We start from the raw sequence: 17,074 nt of genomic DNA on the forward strand, positions 1-17,074 counted from the left end.
GATTGTTTTAGCTGCCTGAAACAGCATGTTCCAGGAGTTCTGTATTACCATTTTTCTGTAATGAACATTGTTTTAAATAGTTCCCTGCAATTTTGGGGGGCAGTGCTGATGGTGAGGTGGACTAATTTTTTTAATGAGTGACACTTACAAGGATTTGCCACTCTGAAAATAATCACTGTGCTTTTGGAAAATATTTGATGAAATCTGTTGTCAAAATTCTGTTGAGGCAAAGTGCCTCATTATTATTCACCTGAGAGGATGAGCTAGCTGACTCAAGGTGAAAGCTATCCCTTTTTTCCTTGGCATAATAGTGTGTTAGTTAGTTGCATGATGTTGTCCATAGCTGTGTGAAACAGCTGGCACCAAGAATAGCCAGAGTGGTAGCTGCAGCAGTGTTGCAGCAAAAAACCCAGAACAATGGTTGTTAAACACTACACTGATAATTCTCCCACTTCTTCAGCTCAGGATGTTCTGGAAGCTTCAAGTCAACTGCATGTTGAAGGTCAAGGCAATTATTCAGGATATAAAATTAATTTCTCTAGGGGACAAAGTTGCATGGCTCCAAGTGACTTGGCTGAAAATTCATCAAATTTAATTTTTATGGGAGTCCGAAAGGCTTGGGATATCTAGAGACCATGGTTTCCTCTCATTTCCAGATTTTGTACAAAATTAATTTCCTACAAATATCTGAATGACTGCAAAGTGATTTAGACAGATGGTCTAACTGGCTTCATGGGTCTATAGTTTCCCTCAGAAGGAATTCCTTGCCAAAACTGTATTTGTTCCAAACTTTGGTTTCCTATTTTCCAGCAGGAAGCTTTTCTCTGCTGATTTAGAGCTAGAGGAAAATGGCAGTGTAACCAAACATCCTCCTGGGTCAGCATGGGAAATAAGCTTTTTTGGAGAAGAAATCTTTGCTTAGAAAATCCATTACAGAAATTGTGACAGTATACACATTATGGCATTGTTTACAACAGTGGGTTTTACAAATCAAGAAAAGTTGTATCTGAAAAAACTACTCGTAAATATGCCTTCTAAGTGAAAATAGTGTGGCAATAGCCTGGATAACTAAAAAAAAAAAAAAAATATCTAAGCCATCAAAAATTTTGAGGAGAGGGAAGCTTAATTGGATTGTTGTGCTTGTGAACATCTGTGTTAAAACTAAAGCAGCATTTTAAAAGCTGAGTCAAATTTTAAAGTTAATTTCCACAACATGGATGAATCTCATTCCATGACAGGCTTTCAGTTAGAGCAGAGAAAATACCAAGAGCAGATGAAATCTTTTGAGAGAGTTAACACTAATTTAAATGGTTAATTTCCCTTGGAGTTTTTATTCCTGTGGTGTTTGTTTTCTTAAAAATGTGCTCCAAAAAAGCTTGCTTTCTTCATTCATCATTTTAAGTTAATTTCATGTATTCTCCTTGTCTTGTTCTATTTCTGAACAGGAAACTGACCATATGAAATATTAGTCAGGTATCAGTTCCTGATTTAACACCATCTAAACTAATTTTTCAAACCATGTTGAAACCTCCCTATGCACCACTGCTCTGTATAGTATGCTTTAAGGACTTTTGTTTTTTGTGATGAAACAGAATCAAACAACATTATGTTCTGGAGCTGTGGGGTTTTTTTAATGTACTGGTGTTTTGGTATCAAAGGAACAGGGAAGATGTTTTTTCCCTATAAACTGATGAGTATACAAAACTTTTTGAATCAGTTCTTGCTAGATGAAGTAGTAAAACTGGTAACTTAGTCATGATCTGAAATGTAAAGAATTGTTCTCCTTTAGCTTAGATATTGAATAAAAATGAACTCTAAAAAGACAGGATCTGTCTAAATGGAAATGTCATTTTAAATTACTGGAAACTGCCTTAAGTAATCTAGCTTGGAAGAGTCATATCACTGTCTACTTATGTATGATCAGTTAATAAACAAAATACCAGTAGAAGTGTCATAAATATAGCCCACAGATTTGCAGAAATAGTACAAACACTGCAGCTCTCGAAATGACTTCATGGGAAAAAAATGATAGTTACTTCTCCTGGCACAAATACACTGTTACATTTCAAACTAGTTTTTAATTTTTATCTGCTCAAATTAGGTAAAATTTTATCCTCTGTTCTAGTCCAATGTGATATATAGGTAGATATTATAATTTGAGAGGGAAAATGTATGCTGAAATTACCACCTATTCTTGAATCTATGGACAATTGCTATGGATTAGCTAAAAAGCATTTTAAGACAACACAAAATGGTTTAGAAAAGCAGAGACTTTTTATCTGTTGTCCTAGTGATTGAGCTGTACCTATTAAAACACTCAAACAAAGAATTTTGAGTCCAACTATTTACCACTGATATATTTTTTTTTCCTACCACATCTAAAATATTTTATTTCAAAGTTTCTAGTTGCATTCACTGTCAGTACTTCTCTTGTTGTGTGAACATTATATATTGTAATGGAGAAACTTTCTACCTGCAGAACTGTCATTAAAAAAAAAATAAATTGGCAGAGATGACGAGTTGGAAAGTATTTTTGGATATTACTGTTTTTTATCCCAAAAGGCTGGCTCATGCTGCACAGACTAAAGGAGGTAGTTTGGACATGACATATCTTTTAGAAACAACGCAGACCTTTCTATCCAGCATGGCATCCCAGGTGATGGTCAGGGGGATAGGACAGACAGGCAGATGCAGCAGAGCTCAGTTTCCTCCAGTAGGAGCCTGGGTCAGGACGGCTGACAGCATATTTGGGAAGGTCATGTCTTCCTACTACCGCCTCCTCAGATTTCCAAGTTGGGGATTTATTTAGTGTCTTGTTTTGGGGGTTTTGCACCATTATGTTTATTTTAAATCAAGTTTAGTTACACATTTTAGGTACAAGGAAGGAAATACTTCTTATCCTTTAGTGCTTGGGCTGTCACTGGGGATTGGGAACAATGAGACAGCTGAAAATAAAAGAGAGAAAAAGCCTGACAGAGGTAAAGACAATCATGATGGAAAGCAAGGAAGAAGCATCTGGAAGAGGAAACCAGAAAAATACAAATATATTTTGAGATAGAAACTGTCTACATCTCAGTAGAATAGCTCCCTGAAAGAAAATAGGGAACTGAATGGAGAAATTTATATATATATATATATATACCAGCAAAGCTGTATAAGGGAGTTTTCAGACTGGAGGTAATATAGCATGTGAGCATGTCTTCAGGTATCTGTTGCTAAAATGGTCATTTGTTTTCACACTGTTATTGATTTAAAGAAGAAGCCATTGGTTTCCCCATCACTTCAAGCTTTATTTCAGTCTACTTGTAATAGGTGTCAAGGTCCTGTTTCTGTCATAGGGCACAATGGAATTTTAAAATATTACCAGGTATTAAGATTTAGCATTTACATAAGATTTTCATGCATTAACTATTTTATGGATGTGCTCTAATTAATCATCTTAGCATATACAGACTGTAAGAAAATGCAGCTGTTTTGCAGATGGCAAAACTGAAGTCGATTGAATTGCTGGAAAAGCAAAAATTGCTTTTATCAGTAGCATTGCTTGGTAGTCAGGCTGTTTGCTTTCTACTATTTGTATCTGCCTTTCCTTTCTGGTCATTGTGTACTGGATCTCTTTGGATTAATTTTATGCAATAGTGATGAAAGGTATTACTATTAAAGGTCAGCTCTGCAGTACCTCTCTCTTCTTTGTTGGGGGACAAGGAATACAAAATGACAACTATTGATATGGCAAGAGTCCTTAGGTTACTTATATACCTATCACAAAGGCCTATTTTCCTGAAAAATTTCTGCTGCTGCTAAAGGAACTGATGACTTACTTCATAATGGATATTTAATCACCCATGGTCTGTCTAGAAATATGTATATATTAGTGTTCAAGTGTTATTCACCATGTGGATGTTTGTTATTTGTTGTTTCTTGGTTTGAGATATATGCCTAAATAAGGTTATTTAAGAAAAGAGAAACTGCTATTAAGGTTAAAAGAATATACACCATGTAAGTCATAGCATTCAATGGCCTCAATGTCAGGCAAGCACTCGGTTCTATCAGTTCTTGTCATAATTCCTTCCTCATACTTGCCAGCCTCTTTTATTAATGTAGGTGAGCTAACACAGTTCACAAAATTGAAAAGTTTTTAAAACATATCTTGGCTAGACAGGAAAAAAAACTAAACTTGTGAACTTATGAAATGCACAGTCAGGAAAGTAGAAATTAGTGGCAAAACCTTTGTCAATGTTCACTCTTAGGTTGCATATAATTTCAGAAATTTCACAGCAGGTTCTAATGTGTTTTATAATTTGAATTTGAGTATGGGCTCAATTAGCGTATATATAACCATTTTATCTAGCAAAGTTGTTTTTCAGGAACTTTGCAGTAATCTTTAGTTTTTCTCCCAGGAATGTGTTAACAATATTGGATAAATCTAAATTCAACATTTGTGGTGTCTGTTGGGACTTCCAAAACACTGTATCAATAATTTCTAACCAAAAAAGTTTGAGATTATGGACATTCTGTAAAAAAATGTTATTGCAGCTGTTGACAAAACATAGTATTTTTCCCTCCCTATTTTTGGCCAAATAATAAAGATTCTAATTTCATTCACAACAAAGGTTAGTAATGCTTTATTACATAAAACTATTTATTTGTTTTTTTTTAAAGACAGGAATATCAAGTCTTTTTTCGTTGCATGTATTCAAACATCCCATTTTCTCAATATTATCCACAAAGTTGGAACAGAGAGTTTGGTCTCCATTTGTTGACTTTTCTTGTGCATGAATACACAATAGCAGTTGTTTCTAAAGAAAAAATCCCTTTGTCAGATCCAAGCAAAATACGAAGGCTTTAGGACAGTGCTATAAGGAGATGACAAAGAGAGAATGAGTTGAGAACAGGTTCAAGGCTTTATAAGAAGAAACTTCAGCATCCTACAGGTGGCTTCTGAAGCTGCCTTCTGCTAACTGAAAATGAGGCTGTGCACATAACCTGTCTGGTAAATTCGGGTTATCAAAAGTAGGCTATGTCTTATTGAAAAACTATATTCTGAAAACACTTCTTATTTATTTTACAGTATGTACATTTCAACAGCCTGGCTGATTTTAGGTGAGACTGAGGTATCAATCAATCAGCATCCTTTTAAAGGATGTAATCAAAACTGTAAAATAAAGTGCTTGTTTGCTTCATCTATGTGTTCTGTGTTCTTATGTTCCTCATGTCTTTCAGCAGCATTGGTCTGTAGAGCTCCTCCAAGCTTTCCATGTAGTCTAAATAATCACTGACTCGAAATCCATGCAGTGCTTCCTCCTGCACAGATACACAGAGAAAGCATTTATTAGCTAGGAAAAAAAAAGGAAACCTCCAATTTAACGAATTCCAAGCTTCTAAAGATAGCTCATTTTTTTTCTGATTGTCAGAGCCTGGCTGTTTAAAATAGATTTTATTATGTTTTATTTAGAAATACAGATTTGGCAATATCTGCTTCCAGACAGTTTTTTTTTCTTCTAATTACATACTTGGTATCAGAGAATTTCATTTCACTGGGATGTTGTTTATCTAATTTCTGGAGAGTATTTCATTGAAGATTTTTAAGGAAATGAAAGTAAGCTTTAAGAAGGGAAAGCCAGGTACTAAAATATTCTTTTGAAAGAAGATGCCTACACCAGTACATGGCATAAATTTATGTGTGGCTTTTATATCCAGCTAGATTGTAAAGAAAAACAGGAGATGAGGATTTTTTTAAATCAATGATAAAAGAAGATTTTCATGAAGTGCTTAAATAAAACCAGAACAAACCGTTCTGCACTACTAAAAGTGAATAATTCTTACTAATTCCAAAACACAGAGTAAAAGGAACTGCCCTCAGAAAACAAATAGATAATATTCCTTCTCATGGCTACTATATTGGAGGGATAAGGAGGATGCTCCACAGAACACAGGATCCTGAAGAATGGTTAAGTGTAAAAAGGGTTAATTTGTTACTGTTATGTACTCATCATCTACTAATCATTATTACCAATGTTGGCAGCATGTGCTGCAAAAAAACTCTCTGGAGCCAGTCTCTGTGGACACAAGCTGTACCTCTGGTGTATTAGCTGTGAATCTCTGCTAAATAGAATTCTCCTGAGAACATCTACTCAGGCTTGGAAAACTGCACTTTGGCATCTGAACAGGAATTCAAAATAGTCTTTATATTTCTTCTCCTCTACACAGAAGCAAAGCAAAAGTAAGATTTTACCTTCCAAGTTGCTCCTCATGCACTGTGAGAAAGCTGACTATGGTAGAATATAAAATTATATATATAAATTTATATACACACACATATATCTGGAATTAAATGGCATGTAGTGACAGAACAACGGGGAACAGATTCAGACTCAAAGAGGGTAGGTTTAGATTTCGTATGAGGAAAAGCTTTACTGTGAGGATGGTGAGGCACTGAAAAGAAGTTGTGGAACACAGTGGTAGTATTCAAGGCCAGGCTCAATAGTGTAGTGGAAGATGGATTGGAACTAGATGATGTTTAAGGTTCCTTCCAACCCAAACCATTCTACAGTTCATTTTTTTTTTTGTTTTAATTAATTAAGACTTACCAATAGCAGGAGTTAAAGTTAAGTATGCTCCTTTTTTTCTGCCCTAGTCACTCTATAAATTGCAGATGTTCCAGTACTGCATTAATTTACATTCTTTTCTCATTAATTTAACAGTACCATGCCAAACCTTTAGCCTGTTTGTACATGTGGCAATGTACAATTTCTTTCTTCTGTATTTTACATATTCTATCCAACAATGCCATCAAGATACAGCTTTTAAGACACTTTGTCCAAAAACAGGGAAAACAAAACAATACATTCATTAGACTGTGTAACAAACATTTTCAAGAAAGCTGATTTGGCTCAGATACTTTTCCATATTTAAGCATATGTTAGTTGGATGAAAACTAGTCAGAAAACTATTATTCTTGGGACAGACTAAGATGCAGATATCTAGTTCACAAAAAAATTTTGACAGGTGAAAAAAAACTAGCAAAAAAGACAAAAAATGTCCCTGTGAAGAAGAATAAGATACCCTATCAATTTATGACTGCAGCTACAGCTATGCACTACCCTGCAAAAAACCCCAAACATAATTTATAATTGGGAAAGAATATGAAATTGCAAGGCTGGTTGTATGGTAATTGGCATTTCTTCAAACTACCACCTTGATCAGCTTTGTGCCACATCTCTACAAGCTTCAGAGACAAGAGAAAACTGCGCAAACCCACCTTTCTGGAGAGCACCTCGTTCAGTGAGATTGCGCCCACATATACAGAACTGAGTCAAATGCTCTCCCAAGTTAATGTGCCTATTTTCTTTGCTCATGAACAAAATTGCTCAGTAAAAAAAAACGAAGGAAAACTATTTTCTGGAAAATACTATACACAATTTCCTGCTAGGGAAGAAATAAAATTAAAGTATTATTTCACTTGTTTAAAATGACTAAGTGAAATTCAGAAAGAGTTTCAGATTAAGTAATGTATATATCCTGAGTATTCAGAGCTTTGCTTCTCCTCAGCAGTTGAAAAATGAGGAAACCCTTACTTTCAGAAAAACCTGAAGATCTCGGGCTTCTGTGTGCTTCAGGATGTCTTGCTGTAGGTGTCTGAACAGAGAAATACATATATATATCTGATAATCAGGACCAAGGAAAATACATATGGCAATATAGTGACAGATCTCACTCCAATCCATGTAATTCCAGAAACACTGAGTTATCCATTGCAGACAGATCTGGATAAGAATAAAATGACATATCATTAAATCATTCTATACATTCAGTCATAATTAATCAGCTTTATCTCTTTTCTATACTACAGAACCTTTTCCCTGTAACATTACCCCAGCTATGAAAATAAAAGGGATAAAGTACAAAAGATGCCAAGATTCTCCATTTTTAACGCACAGCCTTTAACAGACTCCTAGTGAGTTAGACTAACCATTACAGCCTGTATCCATGCAGCTCACTTGTATGAATGTATTCCAGCGCCTCCTGAGGTTGAGACTCAAAGCCCAATGAAAGAAAAAGTGATTTTTTTCAAGATTTTGTTTTAAATGTGTCCTGAAGGGTAATGACAGTGATGAAGACATGTTCAACATGGGTTTTCCTTTCAATTAAAGTAGTTATATGCATTATAAATGAACATTAGGTCCTCCCCTAAAACACACTTTCATTTAATGAAGTGAGTATGAACACAGTGACTCCTTTGCCCTGATCTAAATTACAATGTATTAAGAGGTATAATGAACATTTCATTTGGTTCTAGACCACAAATCTTCTGATAATCATTCCTTAAAGTGTTTAAAAATATGCAGCAGAATTACCACAATTCCAATTAGATGACAATCATAGTCTGGCAGTAAATCTGTTTTGAGGTATTTATTGAGGCACACAATCATTTAAATACATCAGAATTGTTTCTACAGTTCAGAGTTTGTTTTTAATGCTGCAGTAAAACTGCAAAATCACAGAGAAGATACAGTGGTACCCACAAGTGGTATTTCAGTAGCTCATTAAATAAATGAAAAAAAATCATTATTAGCAGTTTCGAACAGTATCTAGTGTACTACTGAGTGCACACAATTTAAAAAATGAAATAGTATAACTTGCACAAGAATAGCTGAAGGAGTGACTGTCCCCTTGTATTTTCTTCATCCTAAAACAGGAACCTTATTGCAAGCACCTTATTCCTATGCTGAGATAAATTCCTTCATCTGCCACTCTTTTCTCACCAAAAAACCAAACCCCAAGATGACTACTTTAAGCAATGTTCGTACCACACTGGCATCTGCCCCATTAGAGTCTCTTCAGCTGCAAATCGTGCAGCAAAAAGGAATTTTGAAGGCATAGGATGAAAAATATTTTTCTTGCCTTGGCACAGCAGTACACTTCCTCACTCTGGCAAGATGTCCTCTGCATGGACAATTTAATTCACTGCACAGAGTTCTTTACCCTTCATCATGACTGCAATCTTCACAAACAATGCTTCATCCTTAGCTTTCAATACCACCAAACAATTGTTGTAAGTAGGCAAAATGAAAGCTGGTGTTATAGATAATTATTCTGCTGTTGTAACACTTCTTTAATATGAAAGAACAGTGTGTTACCTGATTGCAATAGTTATAGTAGCTCATAAAAAATTATTTTTTCTCTAATATCACAGGAACTGCTTCCTAGTATATAATTACTGCAAATTACTCATTTCTCTACTATGGAAGATTTAGATAATTGTTCCAGGGAATAAGGTATTTTGTTTAAATGCTAAATCTAAGGATTTATTATATATTATTTTTATCAATTTTTCTTCATGAACATGTAATAAGAGGTCATCAGCTCCCGTACACTGGTATTATTCTATGAGTCAGTCACTTTCTATTTTCAGATACTCAGATAAGTCGCTATGTGTTTTTATCTCTTACCCTCAGTTTTATAACCACACAAGTGCCATTTAGAAAAAAATGGCCAGTAGTTCCTCAGTGTTCTTGATTTTGCAGATTTAAGTCAATAGGTTGATGATCACTTAATAGACTTTGATTGGTTACCTGGGATGGAGTGAAACCAGACATGTGGAAGGCTGAACAGACAAGGGGCAACTCAGCTTTCAGCAACATTTCAACGTGGTGAGCGCTGCAAAAATAGACTGGATGGATGCCATATTCCACTGTTGTAACAGGCAGGTGCATCTGGTTAACAACAACATCATCATCATCATCAACAATGAAATTGAGGAACAGGATTACAGACTACAGAAATGTGTTGGTTTTTAATGCCTTGCTGAGAACAATATATAAAAATATACCCTTTATATATGTAAGATAAGTAATTCTGATTATTTTAGAGACAGGAAACAGGATAAACAAAATAGGTTGTACTTCCATCAAGAAAAACATGTGGGTAATTAAAGTGTTAATGAAAATATCCTGATTGTTACTGTGCATTAGTAGTCTAGCTCCTTATTGTATACAGGCTTTAATTGTCAAAACAGGGATGGAGAAACTGTTGTTATATTTTAAACAGGAGAATAGAAATTAAAAAAAAAAAAGATTGATTTCTACTGAATATTTTTCCTTCACTTTGTGGTGGAGTAAAACTTCATGGTATTTCAGCTTATTTTTTGTGTGCACATATCTTTGGAGTATTTGTGGAGGCTGTGAGTGAAATTCTATTATGTACCACGAAAGGAGCAGAGGTTTTATCACTATGGAAGGCTCTGGATATCAATGCCCAGTTCCAGCTAATGAATCCTTGGCAGCAGTGGTTTTTCAGCACTAGCAAAGTGAAGCAAATTTCAGCACAAATTTCATTATGTTGGAACAACCTCAGGCCAGATTCAGTGCTGAATGGACCGATATTATCACTCCTCCTTGTGACAAGACAGATCACTTGGTATTGCTACAGAAGCCTCCATGCAGAAGAAACACAGAATCTAATCTGTGCTTTTTGTATCTCAGAGTTCTCTGGAAGTCTCTACTACAGTTTAGAGTTTATGTTCAAAACATGACAATGTACAAAGGGTTTTATTTTAAATAGCTGAAAACTCCCATAATGAAAGATAGAAATGATGCTTCCTATATTACAACCTCAATCCAGATACTTACAATTTATAATTGTCAATCATACAGTATTTGTGCAGTAATAATTTTTAAAAGTTACTAAATATACTCAAATGTATTAAGTAAATTTCAAAACTGTCACTAAAAAACCCCAAAAATCAGATTGACAGACTTGCTCTTACTGGAATCTGATAATTAAAAAAAAAAAAAAAGGTCATTCAGCAGTATCACTGACTTCACACAGAATTTAGTGCCACTAACAAAGTTTGTTTTACTGCCAGCTTTAAAATTCATTAACATTGTCTTCACTGCACTTGCTACTTCTCTCCTTTTAAACAAAAATTTGAGCAAGTATCAGATCTACATTTTTCCATTAATTTTTCAGGGTCATGTATTTAGCTAGTGGGGCTTAGGGATAATATAATGCATTAGAAAACTAAACAAACAAACAAAAAAATTGCCATAAAAAAAAAAACCTAAGGAGGTTAATAAACTCTCATTTTTAAACTTTCACAGGAGCATTTCAGAAAGAAACAGGTTATAAATTCTTACGGATAAATGCAGTCTTGGTAGCCAGAGAAATGCTGAAGCAAGAAGACATGAAAATTGCTGAAGAAACATCAGTGTCCTCTCCCTGTCCCCTGACATTATGAGGAAGATAGAAGATGCAAACCAGTCATAACCAGCATAGTGCTCCTGCAAGCAGCCTGGACAAGAAGGTTAAGGAACTTGGGCAGAGATCTCCTCCTCACTCTCCTGCAGCAGCCACAGCTCTCCTCCTTCCGAGGTCCTTGCACACAGAGCCAGGAGCTGGGTTGTTAGGCATGACCAAGGGGAACAGAACTGCACAGAAGGCAGCATCAAGGCACAGTTGTCTCTCAAACTGAATTAAGAGAAACAATTTAAGCTGTTTTCCCCATATACTAAAATTTTTCAGTCCATATGTAGTAAAGCTAAATCAATAAAAGTAAACAAAAAAGCAAGTAAATGCAAAAAAAATCCGCACCAAAATGAGTGTGCTTATAAAGTGCAAGAAAGGAGAAGAGTGGAGGAATAAAACAGGACTTAAAATTATTGGGGAAAAAAAAAACGTAAAAAGCCTTAAAAATGAGATTTGGCACATTCTGACTAATACACCCAAAGTATAATTTAACAGTGGTATGCAAGTTAAACAGAGAATAATATATCAAAGCTGCTTGAAAAGCTATTATCGGTTTCAATATTTTTAACAGGAAGTTCCACGGTAGATGCAGAAGAACCAAAAGTCTAACCACTGCTGTTGATCTGACTACACTTATCACACTTATCACTACATGGGCAGTATCATTAACAGTGTTGGTATTGTGGGAGTACCACAAATACTCACTAATGTTCAAAGGTGCATCGCTGCAGGCTCTTTATCACATTCAAAGATGTGATCCCACTCCAAAACAGTTGATGACAAAAGTGAATGTGATTTGCACTTCTAACAAAGTATGGGAACAAAAGGGTGAACATTTTCCTAAGTGCATTGGGAATGCATTTCACTTTATAAAATTTAAAAGTGCTCTTCTAATTTTCTTTTTCTTTCCATAAACATAACACACCTACACCTCTATTAAAAGTACAAACCAGGAGTTCAAATTCCACTGAAATTTTTAGACAATATAACTTACACCATCAGGAAAGGATACAAAGTGAAGATACCACAGTTCTTTGCTGTTGTTTCAGAAATTCCTCACAATTCTTTAACACAAAACACAGCCCATTTTCAGCATCTTCTTTTAGCAAGTTTAAGTATTTTCCATATCTATTTCATAAAGTGTAAAAAAAAAAACCCTCTTTAGTATTGTTTGAATTCTTAAAAAGGAAGAACTCATATTTAATAAACCTGTAAAAGTTAAGCTGTCATAAAGTTGTTCATCACTAAAACTATGCTGTAGATATACACATAGATCATGAAATAAAACTTGTGCTCTGTCTAGAAAGGATTCACAGCAAACATCTGCTGCTCATTGTTACAAATCTTCACCCAAATTCCCTTTAGTTCAGTTTTAGAGACAGTGGTGGGGATGAGCAAGTACTCCATCACACACAACTCAGTTTCTTCACGTACAATATTTAGAATTCGATATCATTATTGTGCGTGTAATTATTATAATCAGAATTCAAACAATAATGCTAAAGATAGCAATCCGTGGAAGTACAGACATCTAAGCTTTTCCTTCATCACAGCTCTGCAAATTCCCAGCCAAATAAAATGTTTAAATGACATATAACTAAGCTTAGCTAAACAGAACCATTTAGAGAAGTAATGCAAGGGAAAAAAAGACACATAATTTAGGATAATGCAATTTTATGGTAAATCTTACTAGCACGTTACAATTAGTCTTTACAAAAATAGAGGATAATAACATACATAAACTGTAAAGATAATTTAATTCTGTTCTAATACCTTTTTCAATTCTAGTTAGAATTCATTTTCTTAAAGTTTATCTTAGATTAAATGCTATAAAGCAATGAGTTGATGGATTAAGTATTATTAAAGTCATTCCATGAAAATCAAACAAATCCTAGAAACACTCTAGGGAAATACTTTAATACCATGTACCTGACTGTCATTTCAACACCAAGCTGCTGCACAGATGAAAGGTTTTCTTTCTTCACATCTGCATCCATGGCTAAAACAAAATAAATTAAATAAACTGTTACAAGAAATATGATTTGAACTGAATGCTAATGTAAAGCTCTTTCTGTGTATGAATACCAACTCTGGAGAATTGTCTCCTATTCAAAATTATTTTGGCAGTGTTTGGAAAGGAGTCATAAAAAGTCTCCATTCTTCACAAGACTTTTTTTTAAATGAAAATCACCCTTGTTTTAAAAAAATCTTCATGGTTGGTATGGTTATCATTACATTTAGAGAAAGCAACATCTTTTTCAGCCCCATATCTTAGTAGAACTTTATCCTTTCTGGCCTAGAAATCAGACAAGGCAGCCTATTCTGTTCCACTTGCTACCATTCCAGAGGCCTTAAAATTTCCTAGCTGTAATTCCAACTTTATTAACAAAAATTCTATTCTGATATGAATCACAGAAAACTTTAAAACTGATAGATTTAATACATTAATTAAATCCTATATTTACATGCAATTTTTTCCTATAGTAAAATATGCCCCATTTTCCGCAGTTGTTTCAATTAAAAATCCAAGCTAGAAAAAATTAATAAATAAGGATTTAAAGCAACCACTGCTGTAGCATTTCCTCAAAATTTTTAATTCTAAATTGAATTTTAAATGGGCATTTTCCCTATCAGGTACATGTTATCATCTAAGATAACTATATCACAGATAAAAATTGCAGTCTTATAATATTATGAGTTACAAAGCTCAGGGAATAAACCTTGAATATACTTCTTTGAAAGTGCTGCTTAAAACCAGAAAGAAATGAAACAAATTAAAACCCTTATTAACTGACAACATTTGTTTAAAATGTAAATAAGAGATACGTCAGCAGAAGTTAAAGTATTTTCATGTAAACAATAAATGTAAAAATCTAATTAAGCAAATCACACAGTAACTTCTTATGCATTTTTTCTATATCCTCAGACAGAGAAATCAAAGTGAAGGATTCCCTGACTATTCATGTAGGTAAAGACTATGTTCCTGCCACATAAACAGGGACTAAGGTAGTAAAGATGAAATAGTTAAGTTCAGGGAGGAAAGGACTCAAAGAGAAAACAAACAAAGAAACAAAACAAAAAAATCCCACCAAAACCCCAAAAAAATAAGATTCAATCTGCTCATATCAGATGGAGTAGGGCAAAATTTTTATGAAGAAAATAATACAGCAAAATACACTCAACAATGAAGCAATAAAATTCAGCAGAGTAAGTACGGCAAGAATAAAACCCCACTCTGTTTTATATTTTTCAGAGAACAATAATTTGTGTTAGCATTGTGAGAAGTTAATCTTGTACCTTTGACAATATATTTATACATAACAAATATCAACTGCTCTTTGAATAAAATTATCTTAATAATCTGACGGGACTGAAACAATAAACACACATTCAGAGAGGTTTTATGCAATCCAAAGAACAGAAGTTCAAATATCTTTTGCATAGCATACCAGCAGCACAATCTTTGGAAGAATACAATTAACTTCCCAGGGTATTTCAGTTAAAACCCCACGGAGATTACTGAAACTTTTATAACTTTTTACAGCTCCTGTTCCAAGTTACCTGTTTACTCAGGCTGCAATTGCCATATGAAGTCAATATATCTTCAAGTTTGTATGTGCAAGTGGGAAGGCAAGAAGCGTACATACATCCTAGGAAATAGGGGGAATTTAAATGAGTTGGCTGTGGCTAATGACTAATTCAGTCCTAACACCACCAAGTTTAATGGCAGCAGAGGGCAAGGACAGCAATGACCTCTAAGCTCCATTGCAGTCCTGCTTTCACTTTGAGGTTGATCCTCTTGTGGGTGGCAATGCAGGTTTCCCAGTCCAGCAAAGAAAAGCTGTCACAGCCCACTGTGTGACCCCAGTGTCCGCCCTGTAACAGTTTACAGCAAGTACTAAATGCTCATTGTCCATTAACATTAAAAGAACACAACTGACTTCACTGATTTTCATTGACTTCTCTATTGTAACAATTTCTTAGTGGCTGGAAAGGGCTTTTTTTTTCCACCACACTTACTTCTTATATTTTTCTCTGTATTGTGAAGGAAGATAAAATTAACTTGAAGTCTGGACTGAATAATAATTCTCTAGCACACAGTACCTTATCAAGGCAAAACCTCTTGCTTTCAGACACCATTGTATTCCACATAATCGCAGCTCTGTATCCTCCTAATGCAAAAATTGTGGTTCTTTGTCCTGGGTCAAAAGTTTTTATTTTCCCTTTTGTTTATTACTTAACAAACTGGGAAGACTAGACCTAAGAACACTGTAAAGTCATTTAGAATACACAAAGGACTACTTTCCACTAATTAAAAACTGGACCTAGAAACAGTAAATGCTCCATTAAACTTAGAAAAATGCTATGAAAAACAAGTGGAATATTGCAATCCATGGACAAAAAGCATTCTTGCTGGACTGTACTATTGTGATGATGTCCATATATCTGATTTAATGCACTGAGTTAATTTTATACAAAAATGCTTTGACAAATATTTTTCAATACACCTGATATAACTGTCTTGAAACACAAAAGGCTTCATAACAAAAAGGCATAGAGAAAAATCAGTTCTCTAAATAAGAATGCCATTCATCGTCAAAGGCCAGACCACCTCTCTGAACTGTGAATTAATAAAATGATACAGCACTCTGGCTGTTATTAAATTGAATGAACAACATATTTTGGCAGCTTCCTTTTTATTTATCTTAAAGCAAAATAATCTATGCTGAACAGATATTTCACACTTTTTTTCTTTAAAAATGAAAAACACTGTAAAACAGAAGCCAAAATTAAACTGGTGTCTTGAATGATATCAAAATTCTCTAGGAGCTGATTTAAGATTTAAGAAAATTCTTAGAAAGCACCTCAATGGGAAGCACTTTTCAAAATGTTTTATAACATTCAGGGGCACAAAAAGAGGCTCTCATGAGGCATGATTTTTTAAATTATTAAACTCAGTCTATAGCTATAAGCACTCCAGCATAAATTAAACTGACATGCATAGTCCTGTGGCATTCTTTCTGATCAGCTTACACTTCAATTAAGTTTACAATTTATATTAAGGATTGCTTTCTTACTAATTTTTCCTCTTACCATGACAAAGCTTTTCTGTGGTTAATTCAGAAAATGGTCTACATAGCATTCATACTGAAATGACAGGATGCTAAACTGAAATAGCTTTACAGCATATGTCATGTAACTTGTATGGTCTTTGGATAATATTTAATTTATTTCCCTGTTTAAAGTGTTGTTACACCAAAGACACAACTGGCTTCCCTTTTGTCCTAAGTAAAAAATATTTCTAAAGCTGTCACTCACATCACTGGTTTAGCTCTTTCAGTTCCTGGTGTCCAGGCAAAATGGTTTTATGTCTATATAAATAATTTTTGGAATATACTAATGGATGCTAAATTTTAACTTCAGTGACAATAAGAAAGATTAGGTTTCTTTCTATGGATGAAAAAGACTTTTGATTCAAAGAAAATATTTAAGCAAAGGTTCTGCAAACAGCTGAAAATACCATGATAAACAGAGCTACCTGCATGATTCTCACAAATGCTTTAAAATACTTAGAAGTATATAGGTATATTTGCTATCAGATTTCTAGTCTATGGCTTTGTCCATATAAACTGAAATTATGGAACTCATAATTTTTTCCTTTGATTTATTATTTTTGTTAACAAACCAGCAGGTTTTCACTTACTCTTCAACAGGTACCTAAACACTAACCCTGTCCATTGGCAGATATCCAAGCAGTCAATATTAATCTTTATGCTATGCCAGTAACTATCCTTTCTCATTTTGATGTTCTTATGAAAGTTTTCTA

General features: G+C 34.3%; 1 protein-coding gene across 4 annotated transcripts in view; it reads right to left on the reverse strand.

The window, feature by feature from the left end:
* Positions 1 to 3,279: 3,279 nt before the first annotated feature.
* The window catches only part of TBC1D32 (TBC1 domain family member 32), a 76,130-nt gene continuing 62,335 nt past the window's right edge, over positions 3,280 to 17,074 (reverse strand). For 3 of the 4 annotated variants that reach the window (XM_064707967.1, XM_064707966.1, XM_064707968.1), the window contains exons 29-34: positions 13,177 to 13,246; positions 12,260 to 12,375; positions 11,139 to 11,293; positions 9,576 to 9,716; positions 7,578 to 7,766; positions 3,280 to 5,304 (exon numbers count right to left, since the gene is read on the reverse strand). In XM_064707967.1, coding sequence (XP_064564037.1) covers positions 5,185 to 5,304; positions 7,578 to 7,766; positions 9,576 to 9,716; positions 11,139 to 11,293; positions 12,260 to 12,375; positions 13,177 to 13,246 — 791 coding nt within the window. In that variant the 3' untranslated portion in view covers positions 3,280 to 5,184. The remainder of the gene's footprint in view (positions 5,305 to 7,577; positions 7,767 to 9,575; positions 9,717 to 11,138; positions 11,294 to 12,259; positions 12,376 to 13,176; positions 13,247 to 17,074) is intronic. The other variant, XM_064707969.1, reaches the window with a different exon arrangement.

The sequence above is a fragment of the Zonotrichia leucophrys genome, chromosome 3 (assembly GCF_028769735.1).
Source record: "Zonotrichia leucophrys gambelii isolate GWCS_2022_RI chromosome 3, RI_Zleu_2.0, whole genome shotgun sequence".
Classification (NCBI taxonomy): domain Eukaryota; kingdom Metazoa; phylum Chordata; class Aves; order Passeriformes; family Passerellidae; genus Zonotrichia; species Zonotrichia leucophrys.